General features: G+C 60.9%; 1 protein-coding gene across 8 annotated transcripts in view; it reads right to left on the reverse strand.

The window, feature by feature from the left end:
• LRP1 (LDL receptor related protein 1) overlaps positions 1-17,335 on the reverse strand; it is a 91,314-nt gene extending 73,979 nt beyond the window's left edge. For 5 of the 8 annotated variants that reach the window (XM_049818374.1, XM_049818372.1, XM_049818370.1 and 2 more), the window contains exon 1: positions 17,181-17,327. In XM_049818374.1, coding sequence (XP_049674331.1) covers positions 17,181-17,253 — 73 coding nt within the window. In that variant the 5' untranslated portion in view covers positions 17,254-17,327. Of the gene's footprint in view, positions 1-135; positions 267-17,180 lie in introns of those variants that run through there. The other 3 variants (XR_007508276.1, XM_049818373.1, XM_049818371.1) reach the window with 3 other exon arrangements.
• Positions 17,336-19,729: the final 2,394 nt, after the last annotated feature.

A 19,729-nucleotide genomic window follows, 5' to 3' on the forward strand; every position in this document is an offset into this window, starting at 1 on the left:
ACACATGGAGGGTACCAAAGCCAGCTGGCTCATAGGTGATGTCAAAGCAGGGCCGGCAGCAGACGTTCAAGTAAGAGCTGCAGTCGGGAAGGGTCAAAATACAGTGAAGCCGTGCCTGCTTCGAACCTGACCCACCGTGCCAGGGGCTCCCAGGCGAGGGCCATTGCCCCAGCATGCAGCAGAGCCCGGCACCCACAGCCCCACCGGCTCAGGCTATCTTCTTGCCAGTCTTTCAGCATTGCACTTTCTTCCCAGAGATCCAGCTCTCTGCAGTGAACACTTCCACGCCGATTGCAGCTGTTGCTCGGAACAGCGAGCCTGAGCCCTTGGGGAAGGCAGGAAATCTTGAAAACCTAACGAAACGCAACTGTGAATGTTTGTTAAAAGCAAAGGCAGTCAAACACATGCAATTCCCTAAACATTTATCTTGTGTCATCCCTAGTCTTCTGCTAAATTCCCTGCTCCAAGGATCCACTTAAATTTTTGCTCAGCCCATGGAAGGAGGGTCTCTGCATCTGCCTCGCTGCAGCCGCACCAAGCAGCGCCACAGACAGGAGCTGCTGCCAGCGCTGCAGCTCATTTCACGCGTTTCATGACCCAGCTCGCCCTCAGGCTCCTGACAGGCAGAGAAGGTGCCGTGATTTCTCTCCAGCTCCTGCCATGTGAAGGAAATGCCGCAGCCAGGTCCAGGCAGCTCCTGTCCGGTCTGCAGCAGGGATGCTGCGAGGGAAGAGGATGGGGAAGGTTCAGTCCCCAGTCCAAATCCTGGTTCCTACGGGGTGGGAGGAAACTCTCCCCACTGTGTAATGATGCTAATTATTCCTCAGACCTGCAAAAGGGCTTTGTTTGATGTCATTTGGTTTGATTGAAGAGTACCACCTCCCACAAACCTCGCTTCCCTTCTGTCTTTAAAGCATCAGCATTGGTAGCATTGGAGCTGTTGCTTAGAGGGAAAGGCTCGACACCATGACGGGGAGCTCAGTGCAATCAAGATGGAGACTGGACATACCAAAATGGATGAAACATCCCCTGTTATGAGCAGATGCCTCCCCCTCCACACCTTCTTTAGGCCAGAGGCGACAGAGACCAAGCCCTTCCCCTTCCTCCTGCAGGACACAGCAGTGCAGGGCTGGGAGCTCGGGGACAGGAGCCTCCTGCAACAAGCTCTCCTCCAAAGCTGGCTCTGCCACCCCCTCTTCCCAGAGAAGCTCATCTTCCACCTCCGTCTCCCAGCCACAAGCGTACCAAATGCAAGATTCATTAAGAAAACCACAGCAAAGAACCGACACTCCCTTGGATTTCCTGCTCTCCTTCATCCTTCCAGGTCTCCAGCAGCCACAAAGTGACCTACGGCTGCCGCAACCATCCAGCCAACCGCAGCCAGCACCCAGGCACCCAGTGGGCCAACAGCGGTTGCCATCTCCCCCCAGGTCGAGCTCAACTCCCAGCCTCTTACCTGCCTCCTGCCCCCCGAGGGGAGCGGGCAGACTTACAAGAAGAGGGCAAACCCCTGGCAAGCGGTTCCCAGCCTGCTGCCCCATCCCAGTTGCTCACAGTCCTCTGGGCTGCGTCTACACAGGAGGAGAAGCCAGAGGCAGGACAGGATCTTGTTTTGCACTGGAGATACCGGTCCTGGAGCAGAGACGCTCACCAGCAGCACGTCAGATTGGCCCCTCACTCGAAGGAGTCATCCCTAAGTACCAGCACCTACACCCTGCAGAGCAGCCCCATCTCCAGGGCTGGCTGCACTCGGACCGGAGCAGAGCAGGTTCTCCTGGCGCTAGCAGTGGCTCCCACACACAGGAGCAGAACACGTGGGATTTCTTCCGAGCACTGAAACATCGCTCGCGCGCATTTTGTCAGGCTGCATACATGTCATGGCTTTCCTCAGGGAAAGCCACCCCCAAGGACACGTACCCCGTTGACACCCACCCACTCTCAGAGGTGGCGATGCTCCAGCTCAGTCCTTCCCCTGGCGCAGGCAGACCCCCGGGAGCAGTCCTGCCACCCCTTGATGCCCCAGGGCATGTTAACCTGTAAAGCCGCACCCAAACATGGCTCAAACCACTGATCGTCCCCCCTCTGCTATTCCCAAACACGAGGACAGCTTCAGCAGCACGAGGCCCGCGCCTTCTAGAGCGGCTTTTGCATGACAGCTGCCACTGCGGGTCCGTGCAGGAGGAGGGAAGGAGATCGCTTCCCCTCTCGGCAGCCAGCTCTCCAGGCTCCTCAGCAACCCCACGCACTTTCTGTTCTTGCACAGCATGTTCCCAGTGAGTTAAATGGCCCCGGAGTAAGTGTCGAGATGCCTCAGTGCCAGGTGGACAATTAGAAAAGGTATCTGTTAATGCATCCTTCACACGGAGCCAAATTCCTTTCCGAAAGCCAGGCGGCCACACCAGCAGAAGCGGCAATGGCAGCGGAGAGCGGAGCTCCAGCTCCGGGTCGGAGAATAAAGGCGCCTTCATGCAGCGCACAATGGCCAGCTCAGAGCGGGGCCAGGACAGCTGCAAGAGCCGTCCGTGGAAAACACGTCCCTCTTTGGCAGTTGGAGGAGAGATCCCTGCTTAAAAGTAATTCAAAGGGGACAGAGGGGAAAAAATTGTACTAAAAAAGTGGCAAAAAAAATGGCTATTTGGGTGCAAGAAAGGGAATCCTTCTTCTCCAGTACGGGGTGGGAGCAGACCCCCCAGCAAGGGGCGTGGAGTAGCAGCGGGGTCTTCCTCGGCAGGACAGGGACCAAAAGCCTGGCTGCGGCTCGTGCCATCCCCCGGAAACAGGCAGCCGGAGGCTTTGCTTAGAGTGCAGCGGGTTGGGGAAAAGAGCTGTTAAAGAAACACAACAAAACACATTTCATTTTTGCCTGAAGCAAGAAATCGACACTTCCATTTAAAGGGACTATTTCAGGAGGCTGGTGAGCAGGAGGTCTTCACCTTGAGCAGAAGCCAAATTACCTCCAGTGCACAGATGAGTATGGCATAAAAACCTAGATAGACTGGAAGCAAACCACAAAAATATTAAAGAACTCCCTCTCTGAGCAAGCCGTACTTTCCTCTTCAGCCCAACTCCTCCTCCCCTCCTCGGGAGGAGGTGGCTGGCCAGTACTTCGCAAAGGAAACAGCGCTGGCCATAAATACAGACTGGAATGAGCGTGATTTGCAAAACAGATGTTCGGGGGGGGGGGGGGGGGGGGGGAGAAGAAAGCGCGAAAGGGAGAAAAATAAATCCACTCCACATTCCTCCCAGGTCTCTATCCCCAGCTACTCCCTCCCCTCCACACTCGCACACCCCATCTTACACGGCGAGGAGCCTGCCAAAGCACACACCTCCAGCACTGCGCAAACAGAGCCGGGCTCGCCCCGCACCCGGGGCACACAGGGAGTCCGCAAACCCGCCTGGCACACGGACTCAGCCCTGGCAGCTCACCCTGCGCCGGCCAGGACGGATGCGGCAGCCGGGTCCAAGGGGCAGCAGGGAGCCGGTGGTCTGCAGAGCCCCGGCCGGGCACCCCCACGCCCCCAGGCCAGCCAGAGCAACGCCCGCGGCGCACCCAGCCAGCCGCTCCTAGCTCCCGACACAGCACGTGCACGCTTCCCCTCAGTGAAACAAAAATCTGCCAGGTTGTTCCGGAGGACAGAAGCCAAGCGGGAAACCGTCAGAACCCGGAGCGGGGGAGACGGCGAAGCCCCAGCAAGCAAAGGTGGCATCCGCCGAGTTCCAGCCCCATCGAGCTCACCACCATCCCGAGCACGTCAGCACGGTGGGTGTGCCTGCACGTGCCAAGAAGGCTTAACACGTGCCAAGGTGCAGGGGAAGCCGCTGCTACAATCTGCTCTGCTCCCAGTACCATTTTGGCCACTTTCGGCTGATTGCCTTTCTCAGGGGAGGGCCTGTCCCATCAGCCAGCTGAACATCGTGTCTTCATCCCACCGTCCCTCCTCTTCACCACCCCTCCCTGCCGACTCAGCTCTCAAGACTTCACTTGGCCAGAACATACCACAACTCCAAGGCCGCTCTCCCCAATAACAGCCGAGCCCGTGTCCCCTGCCGACCCCCCCCAAAGCGCTGGCACACAGTCCCATGGCACCAAGCTGGAAGATCATCCAAGTTGCCCAATTAACCAAACACAAAAATCAGAGTCACCTTATACTTTCATTTTTTTCTCCCTCACATCGTCCATCCTTTGTCCTTGAATTTCAGAAAAAAACATGATTTGTTCCTTTTCAGCACTTTCAGGACTATTCAGATTTCCCAGTTTCTCTGCAGCCACAGGACAGACACCAGGAAAGGATAAAGCACAGAAGCACACACACCCCTCGACTCTTTCATGCTCCCTTGGCCCGGGGTCTAGGGCTTGCTATAGAAGCCATGAGGCTGATGCTAAAACCCCAAATCCCCGCAGGGGCACAGCTCAGTGCAAAAGTTTGTGCAGAATTTGCAACTGACAACTAATGTAAATTTGCCAGGTCCTTCAGCTCCAAAAAGCTAGACAGGGTAATAGAGACATTTAAAATAACAAAACCTAAAGTTTGTAGGCACATTTTTTCAGGGGGAAGGGGAACGGAAGGCTTATTTGTTTGTTTTGCGTTTAAATACAAGATCTCTAAACAGTTCAAATGCATTTTTGCCATTCTTCCATCCGGCCCCCTCGAATGGGAAGATTCAAACCAGATCCGCTGCTCCGTCCCAGCCGCCGCCTCCATGAATGACGTTGCTGTGCGCTCCCAGCCATTCCCGCCGGAGAAGCCGCAGGTATGCGCGGCTGGGCTGGGGGGGAAGGGCCCATCCAATTGCTAAGTAAATATTGACTTTAAAATACATTATTTTTTTTTCCCTTTTCCTTTCAAGTCAAGTCTGTCTATTGCTTCTAAATCACGAGGCATTAACCTTTTTTTTTTTTAAAAAAAAAAAAAAAAGACAATTTTGAGAAGAAAAGCCCGCCTCCGCTTTTCCAGAGAGACATTGAACAGCAGCAGAACGCCATTCATAGGAAAGGCTGTGGCTAGAAAAGCGCGCCCCGGCCGAGGACAGTCAGAAGAGCTCCTGAGCGGGTTTGCTGCGACTCGCCTGATTTTTAGAACCACCAAGGAGGCAAGCTGAAAACAGCAACAAAAATCCAACCAAAGCGAAGTGCCAGCAGAACCCCCAACCATCGCTTTGGGCACTGATCTGGTGCATCCCGTAGCATGCCAGTGCCTTCCCTATTTTCTCACCTCTGGCTTCTGCTCATCTTCCCCCGACCTGACAGGGGGATGCTCTTGAGAACCAACTGGAAGCTCCCGTCCTGTCTGCCCCATTGTGGGGAACAATCAGGGCTGTCACCCCACGTGTCAGATCCCGCTGCCGGGAGGGACGGGCAGGGTGGTTTCCATCTGCTGCCCAAGAGCTACCAAATTCGCAAGCAGCCTCCCCAAGGCCACACCGAGCGTTTAAGTACTCAGCAAGGAGTCCATCGCCCCGCCAGGGACAGCCCGGCCCTCGGCCCCGCTGTCCCCAGAGGCTGACCATGTGCCCAGACGGCCCCTTCCCACGCGGGCTGCGTGCCCTCTCATCGCCCGCCTGGGCGCTCCCCGTGGCAAGGGACGCCCATCCCTGCCCACAGGCACGGGGGACACCAGGGCAAAGACTGGGAGCAACTGGGTCCCTGCACCGGGTAACCTGGGGTGCGCCAGGGAGGGGGAGCCCGGGACCCCAACGTCCCCCTCCGGTTCGGGGACAACCCCAGCTCCCTCCGGGCAGCAGAGTTCCCACAGCCGGGGCAGGGAGAGGCGATGCAACCCAAGGGCGCAAGGGAGACGCCTCAGCACCCTCGGCTCTGTCCCTGACACCTCCACCACGTGCACCGGGATGGGATTTCCACCGGCTGCAGGACCAGCCATCGCTGCCTCCCAAACTCAGACAAAGGAGGAGAGGGGAGGGAAGACCAGGGGAAGAAGGACGATGGATAAGAGAACATGCCCCCAAGGGAGGATGGAAGATGGAGGCTGCCCAAAAGCATCCATCCCTGGCAGGGAGGGGGAAGAGGAATAAAATCATATTGTGGCTCCCAAGGGCTGCTTTCATCCCCGACAGCACCGCGGTCACCTGACTTCAAACAGATCCAGGGGGAGACGATTTAAATGCGAACACGCATCAGGAAATCTGGACGCGCTGAGAGGAATGCGCTCCCCCGCCCGCCCAGCCCCTTCCCCTCTCGCTCCCAAGGCTCCGGCAGCTCCGCCGCCTTCAGATGAAATGCATTAGAAAAAAAAAAAAAAGAAAAAAAAAAGGGGAAAAAAAAGGGGGGAAAAAAAAAGATTTGCATTTTAAACCAAATTCAGAAGCTGGGAGATCTGCGCTGGAGTGCGATCCTCCTCATCCCCCTCCTGCCTCTGGCCCCACATAGAGGTCCTTAGAAGAATGAGCTGAAAAATGGCAGGAGATGGAACCAGATGAAACGAATCCATAGCATTTTCAGAACTGGGAAAAAGAAAAAAAAAAAAAAAAAAAAAGCTTGATCATACAAAACATGGTGGGGAAGGGCAGAAGGGGCAGGCTCCAGCCACACAGTGGAGGGTGTTTCAAGGAAAAAATCATGCTTTTTTGATTTCTTTCTCTTTTTGCAGCTTATCTGCAATTTAAATTAAAAAAAAGAAAAAAAAGAAAAAAAAGGAAAAAAAAGGAAAAAAGCATTTGCAGCCAAGAGAAAGGGGCTTAAGTCCTCTTGGTGCAGTTGGACGGGCTGCAGCCGTCCCTGGCCAGCAGCCATCCCTGCTGGGGGGATGCCCCACTCCCCCCCGCCCCTCTGCCAGCGCTGGCCCCTCTCCTTCCCCAGACAAGGGATGGGGAGGGGGCAGCGGCTGCAGGCAGGAGCCCCTACCAGCCAGGGGGCTGGTGCGGAGGCCCCCCTGCCTCCTGTACCTGCTCAGAAGGTTTTATTCCCTTTATTTATTCTAGCAATAAGAAGTGGGATGTTTATACCCTCAGCAGTTGGGAACCCAAACAGAATATAGTGTTCTGCACTGGAGGCAGTTATTTATGGCTTGTGGCTAAAGCTGATAACGCTTCCTCCAGAGACCTGCCTGCATTGTGCAATAAAGCAATTGCACATTATAGATTAATAGGCATTTCATCTGGACAGCTGAATCAGGGGGCAGGATGCTTCCAGAGCTCAGCAGCAGAGCCCAGGGCTGAATGCAGCCCGTGGGGGCTTTGCTGGGGCAGGAGGGTGCTGGGCTTCCTCCTGCCCAGGATGGGCATCAGCTCGCCAAGGCTTTCAAAGCGCTGGAGCCAGGCCAAAACCATTGGCCTTAATTCATTAGTCAACTCAATTTCGCTGGCTTCGCAAATAAGGACTTTGTCTGAGATGGGGAAACGGAGCAGAGCAGCTATTGTGCCCCAGGAGCGGGCAAAAAGGGCCCTTTGAGAGGACACTCTGCCGGAATAAAAGTCACTTTTATCCCAGAATAATTAGCGTGCTCTGAGTACACTAATTATTCTGGCATAAAGGGACTTTTATTCCCGAGCAGCACGTCTGCGCGGGGAGCTGCTCTGGATTCTGGTCCACCTGCCCGTGTGAACGCAGCCCCCACACCAGGGACAACCCAGCCAGCCCCAGTTCACAGGGACTGTGGATGTGGGGACCCACTGGCCACCTTGGGGTGGCCACCCCCACAGGTCCCAACCAGGGTGCACACAGGGGGTCCCACCCCAGCTGAGGCAGGGAGAAGTTACCCCCTTGCTTGCCCGTCCTGCCCCCCAGGAGACGCAGGGAGTTCCAGGAGGCCAGAGAGCAGCAAGGGGGGGGATGTGAGGACCTGGAGACCCAGCCCTGTATCCAGCCACTGGTTTCCCTCCTGAAGTCCTCTGGGAACCCACGCGCTGTGGCGAGCATCTCCCGGCTCTGGGGAGGACAAGGTCACAGAGCCACCGCACCACCCGTCACACAGCACGATCTCCTGCTATTTCAAGGACTCCCCAGGAGAAAACAATCCACGGCAGCACCGCAGCCCTTCCCTGCTCCTGCCAGAGCTCCCCTGCCCACACAGGGATTTTGGCTGTCACCTGCTCCCGTCCTGGTCCCCAACAGCAAACCCGACCAGCCTGCAAGGACACAGCCCCAATAGCTGCCTTCCCGCCAGCAGATGCCACACCTGCGCCAGTGCTTTCCAGGCACAGGCCACTTGGCAGCTTCCACGGCAAGCACGTGCGGTGGTGCAGGACAGGAGAAGGTTTGGGGTTTCCTCGACAGCGCGCCCCAAGAAGGCGCGTCCTGCAACAGCTTTGAGGTGGCTTTGCAGAGCTGCAGCCTGCGGCATCTCAGCATCCTCGGACAGCTGCACAGCCCCACAGCTCGAGGGGGTTCCACGCTGGAGCTCATCCCTGCTCCGCCACGCCAGCCTGGCACTGTCCCTCCCGCCGCAGCTCCAGGCCTGGACATCGGTGGCAGGCAGGCGACCAAGCCCCTGCACCAAGAGCTCTGCAGAGCTCGGTGGTGCCCACGAGCCACAGGCGCTGCCCAAACAGCGAGCTCTAAACCAGAGCAGGGAGGGAACCCAGCAACAGAGCAAACCCTAAAGCCACGTGCAGGACTGCCGCAGAACACCCGGGCTTGTCGCTGCTGCAAATCTGCAAATCGCACAACGACCTCGCCACGTCCCCATGCGCCCTGGGCCGAGGGACCGGAGCAGGTTTGGTCAGCAGAGCTCCGCTCCCAGACACCCACTCAGCTGTATCTAGGGAGGTAAAGGGGAAAAAGAATTCTTAGCATGGTGAAAAATCCCATCTGTTTATAAATGGTACAAATTATTAAAGAGGAACCCGGTACCATTATGTCTGCGCCAATGCTGCATCCTAGATGCTACCCTGCCCCTTGGCATCTCCACCAGTATGGCTCGGCTATGCCAGCAATGAACTGCTTGCTCACAGCAGCCTGGATGCTCCAAGGCTGTTCCTGCTGGTCAGGGATCCTGGTTTGCCTGGTTTTACGTTCTGCAAGCTGCAGAAAAAGAAGCTTTAAGATTTTACGCAGCCGAAAGGGCGTGATGCTGGGCCAGGCAGGTTTTGAGGGACGATGGCATTGGAGCAGCTGCGGAGGAGAAGACCAAGCTGGTGAGTAAGCACAGCACTAGGCTCAAAATCCGCTCTTCCACAGGGAAAACACGCTCCAGGCTGTGAGAGGAGATGCTGAGCAAACCCATCTGGAAGGGCTGGTGGCGGCCGGGGGCTGCAGCAGGAAGCGGGGCCACGGTGTGGGCACTGACCCAGGGATGCTGAGCCAGCTTGGGGCCGCTGGCTCTGCCAGGAGCAGCCCCCAGGAGCAGGCAGGGGACCTGTCCAATGGCATGGATGAGGCCAGGGGCGCATGGACATTTCAGCTGATGTTTTCAGGACAGGGGGAGGAAATTTTCCCTCCTTGGAAATAACCCGGGAATGGCAGGTCCCCGCTCAGGGGCAAAGGCAGTGGCCTGCCCTGGGGCAGAGGTGCCGGCAGAGCCCAACTCTCCACACGGCTTTTGCCCTCAGTGCCCTGCAGCATCCGCCCGGACTGCTGGGAAGGCAGCCGCCACGGGAAGTATTAAACTGAAGTGCTTCCTTTTCCAAACAATAAAAAGGCACCACGACACCCGCGGCACCAAGCGCCTGGAGGAAACCCTTTGCAGCCTTCTCCCAACTCCCCTCCCCACGTCAGCCGCCTGGAGGGACAGAGTTGGGCACCAAGCCGACCCACACGCCAGAGGGAGGACAGGGCTGCCGCAAGCGCCATGCTTCAGGGTGCCACTGTCCCCAGCTCAGGGCCGTCCTCAGTGTCGTGCATCAGCTGGAGCTGCTCTCCCGGCCGCAAACCAAGGCAGGTACAGCCAAGGGGCATCGATGGCGGCAGCTGGGGATGGGCAAGACACTTGTCCCCAGATGAGGCTGCAGGTAGGCACACGGAGACGAGTAGGCACGCACTGGCAGTCCCACCATCAGCAAGCCGGTCTGGCGCCTGCAGAGCAGAGAGGGGCAGGGCGGGTAGGGCAGACAGGGGAGCGTACTGCTGCTCCCCATTGCCACAGCATCACACTCACGGCACGAGCGCTTGCATCCCCGGCACAGTCCTTTAGGCCACGGTATTCAAATTCTGAGCACAGCGCGAACTGAAAAATCACCAGGCACGTCTGCAGGGTGCCAGCGCATGCCACTGCGGCATCAAGGGGCTCTGCCCCCCCGGGGTGCAGGAAAGCAGAGGGAGAGGACACCAGGAGGGACTCAGCCCCCAAGAGCCTAATGCAGCAGCATGAGGTGCAGGCACCCCGGCACAGCCCATCTCGCCAGCGGCACAAGCAGCAGAGACGCTTGACTGTTCATCAGCTACAATGAACCGCTGTGTGAATCCGGGACCCAGCAAGCACTCGGTCCCCGCGCTCAGACGGCTGCAGCGGCGCCTGCAAACAAAGAGCTGCACCATATTAAGTAAATGGACTAGATTGATGTGTTTCAAAGCTCTCGGCAGATTAAAATAACAATTTGCCTGGCAGCCCACAGCAAACAAAACCCAGCCACCCCCAGCAAGGCCGGGGCAGGGGAGCAGCAGCGTGACAACTCAGAAAGCCTTTGTCCCCCCAGCTGAAATCCTCCTCCTCAGTTCGATCGCCAAGGGTTGTACACCAGAGCCCCAAGTCCAGCAGAAAGTCTAAAAGCAGCAATTACTTCCCTCGCCCACCCACACCAGCACCCCCGTTATTCACCAAGTGAACCGCACGCTCACGGTTCACCTCACCCTTCACCTGCCCGTCACCAGCTTGTGCACCAGGATGCGACCGTCAACACCCACCCATCCTTGCCACGGTCTCATTCAGAGAAAGGGCGTCTCGCAAGAGGGTCATTACTCCACTCAATTAAAGATGCAACTTCCAACTCAATTAGACTCCCTCCCAGCCATCTGCAATTCCCACTGATGCCTCGGTCTACATGTTTTGAACCTTACAGACCTGCTCTCACCTTCCCCACAGGCTGACATTCCTCGGAGCCAAGGCTGCTCTTCTTGTCCCTCCCCTCGGTGGCACCGTTAGCATGGTCCCACAGGAGAAGCTCCGAGCTTCCAGCAAGGTCATTATCCAACATTTCCATTGCCAACCCCACAAGCCCTTTGCTTCAAGCAGTGCTGGGACCATCTCTGATCCTGCAAAGCATCTGCATGATTGCAGCTCTAGTCTGCTCCATTCCCCTGGCTAAGAAAGGACATTGTGAGTCTATATTTAGCCCTAGAAATGGCTGGACTACGTTGGGAAAAGCAACCTCGGCACAACAGAATATCCAACAAAACAGTCCTTACGGCCCACCCAGTACTTTTCCTTCTTAAAATAAGAGGCACAGAGTGAAGGAAACAAGAAGTTTCAGCTGAATTAGAAAATGCTGAAAATATTTGCTGCTGCTGCTTGCCGCTGGCAGATCAGCCTGCCAAGGTACATTAAATGGAAGTGACTGAAAAGTTAAGTCAACAGCAAAAACCTGGTCCGTAAATAGCTTGAGTTGGTCTTGCAAAATCCAAAGGAGAGGAAAATACATCCCCTGGACAGCAAGCTGCAGTGCGGATGGAGCTGACACTCCGTTTGGGAGAGCCAGCGGACGATGGCACCGGACACAAAACCTCCCCAGATGCTCGGCGAGGCCCCAGCACACGCTGCCTCCTGCCCAGGCGCCGCTGGCGACCCCAGCCACCCACAGGGTCCCACATGGGGCACGGCAGGCGTGATCCGCACCCCCCAAGACGGGGCCGCTCCCCGCACCACACACACAGCACTCAGTCCAGGACCAACAGCACCAGCTGCTCCCCCAGTGCAAAACGGGGCTCGGTGGCCTCTGCAGGCTCTCCTCTGCACGGCCGCGATGCAAGCGGGGTCCAGAAATGCACCCATCCACCCCGCTGCTCCCCGGGGAAGAGCAGCAGCTTCGCTTAGAGGACGCGGCAGGATCCTGGGGAGCAGCACACCCACAGCAATGGCAGAGGCGCAGGCTGCCAGAGCGACCCCAACCTGCAGCTCCCAATTGAGGGCTGAGCATCCTGCACGGAGAGGGACGTCCACAGGAACGCAGCCAGACGTGCTCTCCAGGAGGTGACAGAGATAAAATTCAGTCCAAGCACAAGGAGAGTCTTGCCTACCTGGCAAAGCAGCAAAGAAACAGGCAGAGGCATCCGCCGCTCACCGGCTGAGTCAGCCGCACGCTTCCACGACCAGGAGACCGCACCATCTCCAAGGAGCCCATTTCCCAACTCTGGGACCGCTGGATTCATCCCAGGCATTTCAGCCAAGACTCGCGACTTGTTGAGATGAGCTGGGAGCAGAGGGACTTTGTGCTTGGCTGAGGTGCCGCAAGCAGGCTGGCGGCTCTTGGAGAGGCGCAGCCCCTGAGCAGGGCTGTGGGTCAGCCAGGGGGTCTCAGGGGCACAGAGCAAGGGTTTTATCTGCAGGGTTGGCACAAAGAAGGTGCTTGACGCATATCTGGGAACTGAAATAATTTCAATGCCTGGAAGATGAACCTCCTGCCCCATGACAAAGCCGCGGTCTCACCCGCTGATTACCACCGTGCTAATCATGCCGACTCAGCAGGACTGCAGCGCAGCCTGTCCCACCCTGGGCGCTTAACGGCTCCTGAGGGCCCAGCCCTGACCACAGCGCCCCAGGCTGTCCTGCGGTTTTGGGAAGCACCCCTGTGCACCCCCTTCCCAGGGCAAAGGGCACTTGCAGAGGCACGCGCTCCCTGCACCGTTTTGGAGAGGCTCCTCAGGGCCAGAGTCCCTGCTGAAAGGCCATCCACAGGGAACACGGGCTTGGGAAGTCATCCCAAAGGCACAGCCAAAATCCCAGAGCGCCATGGGTGGTCACAGAAGTGGGCTCAGCTTCTCCTGCCTCCCAGGGCATCGGTGCCACACGGGGCAGCAAAACCCCCAGCTGCAGGCACCCGTCACTGGGAGAAGGCATCTGGAGCAGGGCAGCGGGAGCACGGGGGCAGCCCCACTCCCCGCAGAGCTTCCCGAGTGCTCGCGAGATGGTGGCGAGACCTCAGCAGCAGGATCCACCTGACAGCAAGAGCAGCTCCCTCCTCTCTGCCACCGGCTGCTCATGCTGCCGCTGCACAGGAATGAGCTGCGCAAGAACCCGCTGGCAGCAGCACAGCACCAGGCAACCCACGGCATACACGAGCACTGCTCCGCAGACCCTTGCGTGCCCAACATCCCCAGCCGCCACAGTCGCCTCTATGAATGGTAACGACGCTCCCCCAGGTTTCTGCCCAAAGGGCTGCTTGCCCTCACCCTGCCCTGTCCTCAATCACCCTCCCCAGTCTCAGCCCACAACTGCACCAAACACCAGGAGATAACTAGAATGCTACTGCAGCCCTCGAGTGGCAGCCCACAGGTACCCCCATGCCCTCCCAGAAGGGGAAGGAGAGGGGCTGAGCTCAAGCTGCCCATGATCCCTTCGCAAACACCCTCATCCCAGGCAGTGGGAGGACGGGTTTTGGGGCCAAACCTCCTGCCTTGAAGCTGTTCGTGTCACCACACCGTTCCCCCCACCCCCCGGCAAACTTGAGGGCTGCGTTTCTGGGGACCCCACCTAGCAGCAGTTTTGCGCAGCTTCTCCCTTAACTTGTCTCTGCTCTTTTGCTCTGATCCTGCTGTTTCTGCGAGGTGACAGGGATGCCACGTGCAGCAGAGCGCAGCCTGTGCTGGCTGGCGTACCAGGCAGGCAACTGGCCCTGCCCCACCAGGGATACAGCCACACTCAGCAGCCACGGATCAAGAACAGGCTGGTGGTGAAGAGGAACCAATTAATGCTAAAGCATAGTCAGCTCCTCCAGAAGAGGAGGCTCCGGGGACCAGGGCCTTTGAGGAACAGGGAGGGCCGGGGCGGTTGTGCTCCCCATCAGCCCGACCAGTGCTTGACACCGGAGGAAAAGCATCACCAGCTGGAAGGCTTGAGCAGCCCCTGCTCCTTGCCAGTTCGCAGGCTCCCGCGGAGCACGTAGAAACAGCACGGAGAGAAGACGAGGGGCGAGTGGTGGGGCTGAGACACCAAAGACGAGGGGGATGCCACAGCTGTTCCCACCTCCGCACCACCCACAATGCCTCAAAACAGCTTTGGAAGCAGTGAGAAGGCAACGCCTCTGCTTCACCCCAAAACAGGCAGCACTGCCAGGCTTCACCAGGGATGCTCCACTGCTGCCCCATCCTCTTGATGTCAGCGCACATCGCCAGCCAGGGAGCACGCGGGATGGAGCCCTGCCCTCTCCTCTGGACACTGCAGCAGCACCAAGGCATGCTGGCATTACACTGCAGAGCATCTCCTGTGCAGGCGCAGAGCCCCACAGGGCTCCCGGGAACCCCAAGCTCTCCAGAGCAAAGCGTCTTCCTGGGACACTCCACGCATGGGGTGCCAGGCACCCTCCCCTCCCTACCCGTGCACAGAGGAGCCCCCAGCCAGTCCTCGCAACAGGCCCCCCCCAATGGCTCCTGTCTTCACCTCTGCTGAACTCAGCGCAGCTCTAGGCATGTCCACGCATGCCCAGGGAAACAGCACGCACACACACGTGTACACGCAGGCACACGCGCTCCCCTCGCGCGCACGAGATGCGCCAGACCACCAAGGCTGTAAGAGGGAAGCGCTGCACTGAAACACCGCAGCCACCCTTAACCACAGGTATTTCCAAAACAGAAGCGGGGCAATCCCTGCCTGCCCTCACTCTCCCAAAGGCTGCCCAGCTCTGCCCGCTGAGGCAGCGGGACCCAGGGAAGCTCCATGACGGAGGAGCTCAGGCAGAGAGAAGCCACGCACCAGTGCCCTTTGTCCCCCTGGAAGACCTTCCCCTCCCACCCCTTACCCCACCAGCTGGACTTTGCCTCCCCCTTCTCCTGCAGCCAAAGCCAGGAACAAATGAACAGCTTCCAGAGCTGCAAACCAAGGCAGCGATTTGGGAGTGCAAACCAAGGCAGCGGGTGTGGGGAGTTGGGTCTCTGGACAGGGACCCTGCACCCCACTCCCAGTGGCACCCAGGCAACACCAGCTCCACCATGGTTCCCGCAGAGCCCCCCTGCACCAAGCTCGCCCCTGCCTGCAGCGGGCTCAGACAGCGGGAGACCTGCAGTCAGCAAAACCAGAGCCCAGGCAGGACTGCTGGGGCCAAGGCACCAGCTCAGGTGCCACCTTCTGCTTCCCAGCCAGCCCAGCCGTGCCCCTGCCAGAGCGGGGGGCTTTGAGAGCCCCCTCTGCATCCACCCACCCACAGACTCGCACAGCTCCTTCCCCAGCTCCCTGGAGGACCCCTTGCCCTGCTGGGCTGCCCAAGCCTCCATGGGACAGAATGGCACCTCACCCCCCAACGTTCCCCCCAAGGTGAGTGTGGCACTGGAAGGAGGAGGCATCTCTGAGCTGGCTTTTGCCCCGCTCCAGCTCACAGGGTGGAGAAGCGGATGGAGGAACTTCTCTCCAGCACATCATCATTCTGCAGCCTCGTTTCCAAAGGCAACGCAGCTTATGCAATGAGTGATGCCTGTCCCTCCCACCCCCACGAACTTCTGCATCTGCCGGCTGCTCCGAGCCACCATCAAGCAGGGACGATGCCTCTGAGACCAGGGGTCCCCAGGAGCGGGGTGGGAGCAGGTGACCCCGGCGGGCTCAGCTGTTAACCATCACCTGCACTGCTGAGCCCACTGAGTCAGTGCCAGCAGGTCAATCAATGCTGTCCTAACAACCGCACGAGTGTCAGCTGAGCAGGGAACTGCTGCGGGGTGCCACAAGCTGCTCTGCTCCTGCCACCTCCCTTCAAGGGACACTAATTAAGCACCCGGACCTCCAGTGGGGCGAGGAAGGGCTGGAGGGAAGGAAACCACAGGCTCCAACCTCCTGCCGCCCCAGACACTAATCTGGGGCAGGGATCTGGCATTTGCCAGAACCTCCTCCCCCATCCCTCCGACCTGGTGACGGGTCAGGCACTGCCACTGCCACGACACCAAATGCCAGTAGCTTCATTCATCTGGTTCGCTCCAAGGTGGGCAAAGAAAGGGGACAGAAAAACCTTCCCCAAAAAACCTCACCAGTCTCTTGCCATCACCAGGCCGTTCCCATCTGGACAGAGGGATTCCATAAGAGGAAAGCTGAGAGCGCCAACTCAGAACCCCCACCTCTCTGCTTTTAAAGGGAAAAACAGCCTCCTGCCCCACGCATTCAGGCATTGCAAGGAACTTCACCGCCGGTTCCCGGCTCGTTCGGCTGCCAGCTCCTAAACGCGTTTATGCTGCCAAGAGCAGCCCCTTGTACATTCAAAAGCCCGGCCATTGAGCTGACGAGCTCGCTAAAGTATTTACTGAATAGATCAATAAGAGCAGGGAAGGAGACGTGCGCAGCTTGGAAAAAAGCGGCTGGCAGGGGAGGCTGGACAGACAGACAGACAGCCCCATCGCTGGGTAAACATTTTCCTAGTGCCACCAGACCGGCCACGGCCAAACTCCGCAGCGGGGCTGTCGCGGCTCCAGGAGAAGAAGCAGCAGCCCCAGTTACGCAAGAGCGGGAGCGTGAGGCGAGGCCGGGCTGTCAGGGGCGTCCCCGGGGAGCGGGGGGGGGGGACCCTAGCCCTCAGGGACCCCCGGCCCCGGCTCCCGCAGCGGCGCCGGCTTCCAACTTTCCTGCTTGGCTGTAGGGAAAACTTTAGATTCCAGAGGAAAACGGGATGGCGGGCGGGCTGAAAGTCACCAGAAACTGGCAAAGAGGAAGAAAATGGGGAGAGCGAGCGGCTACCCGCGGCTGGGAGGGGGGACGGGGGACGGGGGGGGGGGGGGCGCAGCCTCGCACTGCGGCGCGGCGGAGGGGCGCGGGGAAGGGCGGCCGGCGGGGAAGGACGCGCCGCCCGAGCCGGCTCCCGGTGCCCCCCCCCCCCCGCAAGTCTCCCCGTCCCTCCCGCGGCGCGGCGGGGCCGGGCTGCGCCCGCTGTTGCTTTGTCACGGCGGCGCTGCCCACCGCGGCGGGGGGACGCGCGGCGCCTCCCGCCCCCTCCCCGGCCCGGCCGAGCGCTGCGGCCCCGCACCCCCGACAGCGGCCGCGGGGCCGCGCGGCTGCGGCGCTCCCCCCCACCCCAACCCAACCCCGCCGGGCTCCCCGCCGCACCGCTCCCCGCTGCGGGGGGGGGAAACCGGCCGCCGCCGCCCCGCACGGCCCCGGACTCACCTTCGAGGGCGCGGGCGGCGGGCGCGGCCAGCAGGGCCAGCAGGCACCCGGCGAGGGGCAGCAGCGGCCCCATGCCGGCGGCTCGGCGGCGGCTCCTCACGCCGTGCTGCCCGCGGGGCGGCGCGTCCCGGGCCCGCGCACCGACATCCGCGGAGGGAGGGGGCGCGGGCGGGGGCGGGCGGGGGAGGGACGGGACGGGGCGGGCGGACCCTCCGGGCTGGGCGGCGGCGGCGGCGGCGCCGGGGGCGGCGGGGCGGGGGCGGGGGGCTGCGCGCGCGCGCGCCGCCGCCGCCGCGGAGAGATGGATGGAGCGCGCGCCGCCGCCCGCCTGACGTCACCGGCCTCGAGCCGCCGCCGCCGCCGCTGCTGCCGCGCGCGAGCGCGAAACGGGGGGGGGGGGGGCGCCCGCGCGCACGTTTCGGGGGGGGGGGGGGGGTCCTACGCGGCGGCCGCGCTGCGCGCATGCGCTTGCGGTGCGGGGGCTGCGCCCCCCCCGGCCGGTCCCGGGGACGGCTCTGGGCAGGGGCATGGTACGGTATACGTACCGGGCAGGGGCAGGGTCTGCCTGCGGTACCGGGGGTCCCGCGCCCACGCGTGCTGCCGCCCGGACCCCGGCGACGCCCCCCAGGCCCCTGCTCGTCCCTGCCGCCGATATCCCCGCAAGCCCGGGGCCGCCGGCGGTAGCCTCGCTCCGCTCTGCCGGGGTAGGGGGATGAAGCACGGGCGAGGGAGCCAGGCGCCAGCCGGGACCCGCGGGCGGCGGAGCAGGACGTGGGGCCGGGGCCGAGCCGGCAGCCCCGTTTCTCCTGCACGCGGCGGAACCCCAGAGACCCCGCGGGGAGCGGGACCGACCCCCCGGGCGGCACCGGGGGGGGCCTTCTGCAGCGGAAGGGGCGCAGCAGGGTCCCAGAGCGGCGGGACCCTCGCCGTCCTCCGGCCGTCCCTGCGGAAGGGAACAGACCTCAGGCCCCGGGGACGGGGGCGCGGACCGCCCGTCAGCGGGGTCCCGTTGTCGGCGGGGCCCAGCCGCGGGGCTGGCGTTTCGCTTGCCCGACTTCAGCTGTCAAGGCAGGCAGAGGCGGTCGCCCCCGCTCGCCATCGGTGCCCGGCGATGGGTCGGAGGTGGCCGGCTCTGCCCCACAAGCCCACCGCGGGGTTTCGGCAGAGCCCTGCCGGCCAGGGCCAGCGGCTCCATCCCCAGAAAACCACCTCGGTTCTCTCGTCTCACCAAAAACATCCTTGTCTCTGCAGGGAACGTCTCATCCTGCCTCGGATGTTTGGTAATGAGTCTGCATCACCGTAATCTGCGTTTTTGGCTGGTCCGGGCTGGGGCTGCCCTGCCAATAATTGCGATGTTTTAAAAGGCCCCGGGGATCCGGCTGGCTCCAGGGCCCCAGGCAGAACCGAAGCTGCGGGGGGGGCTGCCGGCCAGGCGGGGGTCTGGCAGCCCGGACCCCTCCCCAGGCCGAGGTGACTGCCAGCCTGCCCCAGACCGCCCTGTCCCTTCCCCAGCTGCGGGTCCCCGCGGGGCCGGCTTCCTTCTGCCGCCCCCGGAGAGCCCCTCCTCACTCCCCTGCCACCGCAGCTGTGGCTATGATCTCAGAGCCAGAGCCCGAGCCCTGACATCAGAGCCAGAACCGTGATGTCATTCATCTGCCACAGCATCCTGCCATGCCGCTGCCAGGGGCCTGAGGCCGGGTGCCGAGGGCGGGAAAGTGGGGGGTGGTGCAGGCACCCATCATCAGGCAGCTGCCTGCAACCCCTCCGAGTGATGTCATCTGTTAAAACAATGATGTCACATGCCTGCCCTTGCCCCACCCCAGCGAGGCAGCAGTGCTGGCAGAAGTGGGGGGGAAGCAGCCTAGAGGTGGCCAGCCAGGGCAGGCTGGAGCTGGTTCGGGCTGCTGCTTCTGCACCAGATGCTTGGGAGGAAGGTCCAGATGTTCCTGGGAAGCCACCCCTGCAGAAGGACTGGCAGGGACACAGGCAGGAGATGCCCCGGGGGGGGGGGTGCAGGGGCGGTCCAAAGGGCTGCTCCCCCACCGCTGTGCCAGAGGCCCCAGAGGTTGCACAAGCTCTGCGGAGCAGAGATGGCTGGGATGGCTGCAGCCGCATGCTCGCCAGGGTTCTTCCCATGCATGGCCCCCAGCCAATGCCCGCCCGGGTGACTCCACAGCCCCCTTCCCACATGCAGCCCCCTCCCCACGCAACCCCTGCCCTGCGGGCCCTGTCGGGCTCTGCTGACTTCAAAACAGTGAGTGCACCCCACGGTCCCCCAAAGCTGGCAGGATGAAGGCCATTGCCACCCCTTGCCCCCCCCTCCCCTCCCACGCCCCCCAGGAGCTTTGCAGGGGTCTGGCTGCAGATGCGGGTGGCAAGGGAGGGGGATGCCAACACCGGGTGCCCCGAGGCCACCCCTCCCTGGCACGGGTCAATCGTTCAGGGTCCTGCTGCAAAGCCCCTCCTGCACAAATGTGCTGCCAGACCTTGTCCCGCTGCAGCCCTGAGCTCCCGCAGCTGGAGCAACGGATGGAGGGATGCCTGTGCCG

This window comes from Accipiter gentilis, chromosome 16 (genome assembly GCF_929443795.1).
Source record: "Accipiter gentilis chromosome 16, bAccGen1.1, whole genome shotgun sequence".
Taxonomy (NCBI): Eukaryota; Metazoa; Chordata; class Aves; order Accipitriformes; family Accipitridae; genus Astur; species Astur gentilis.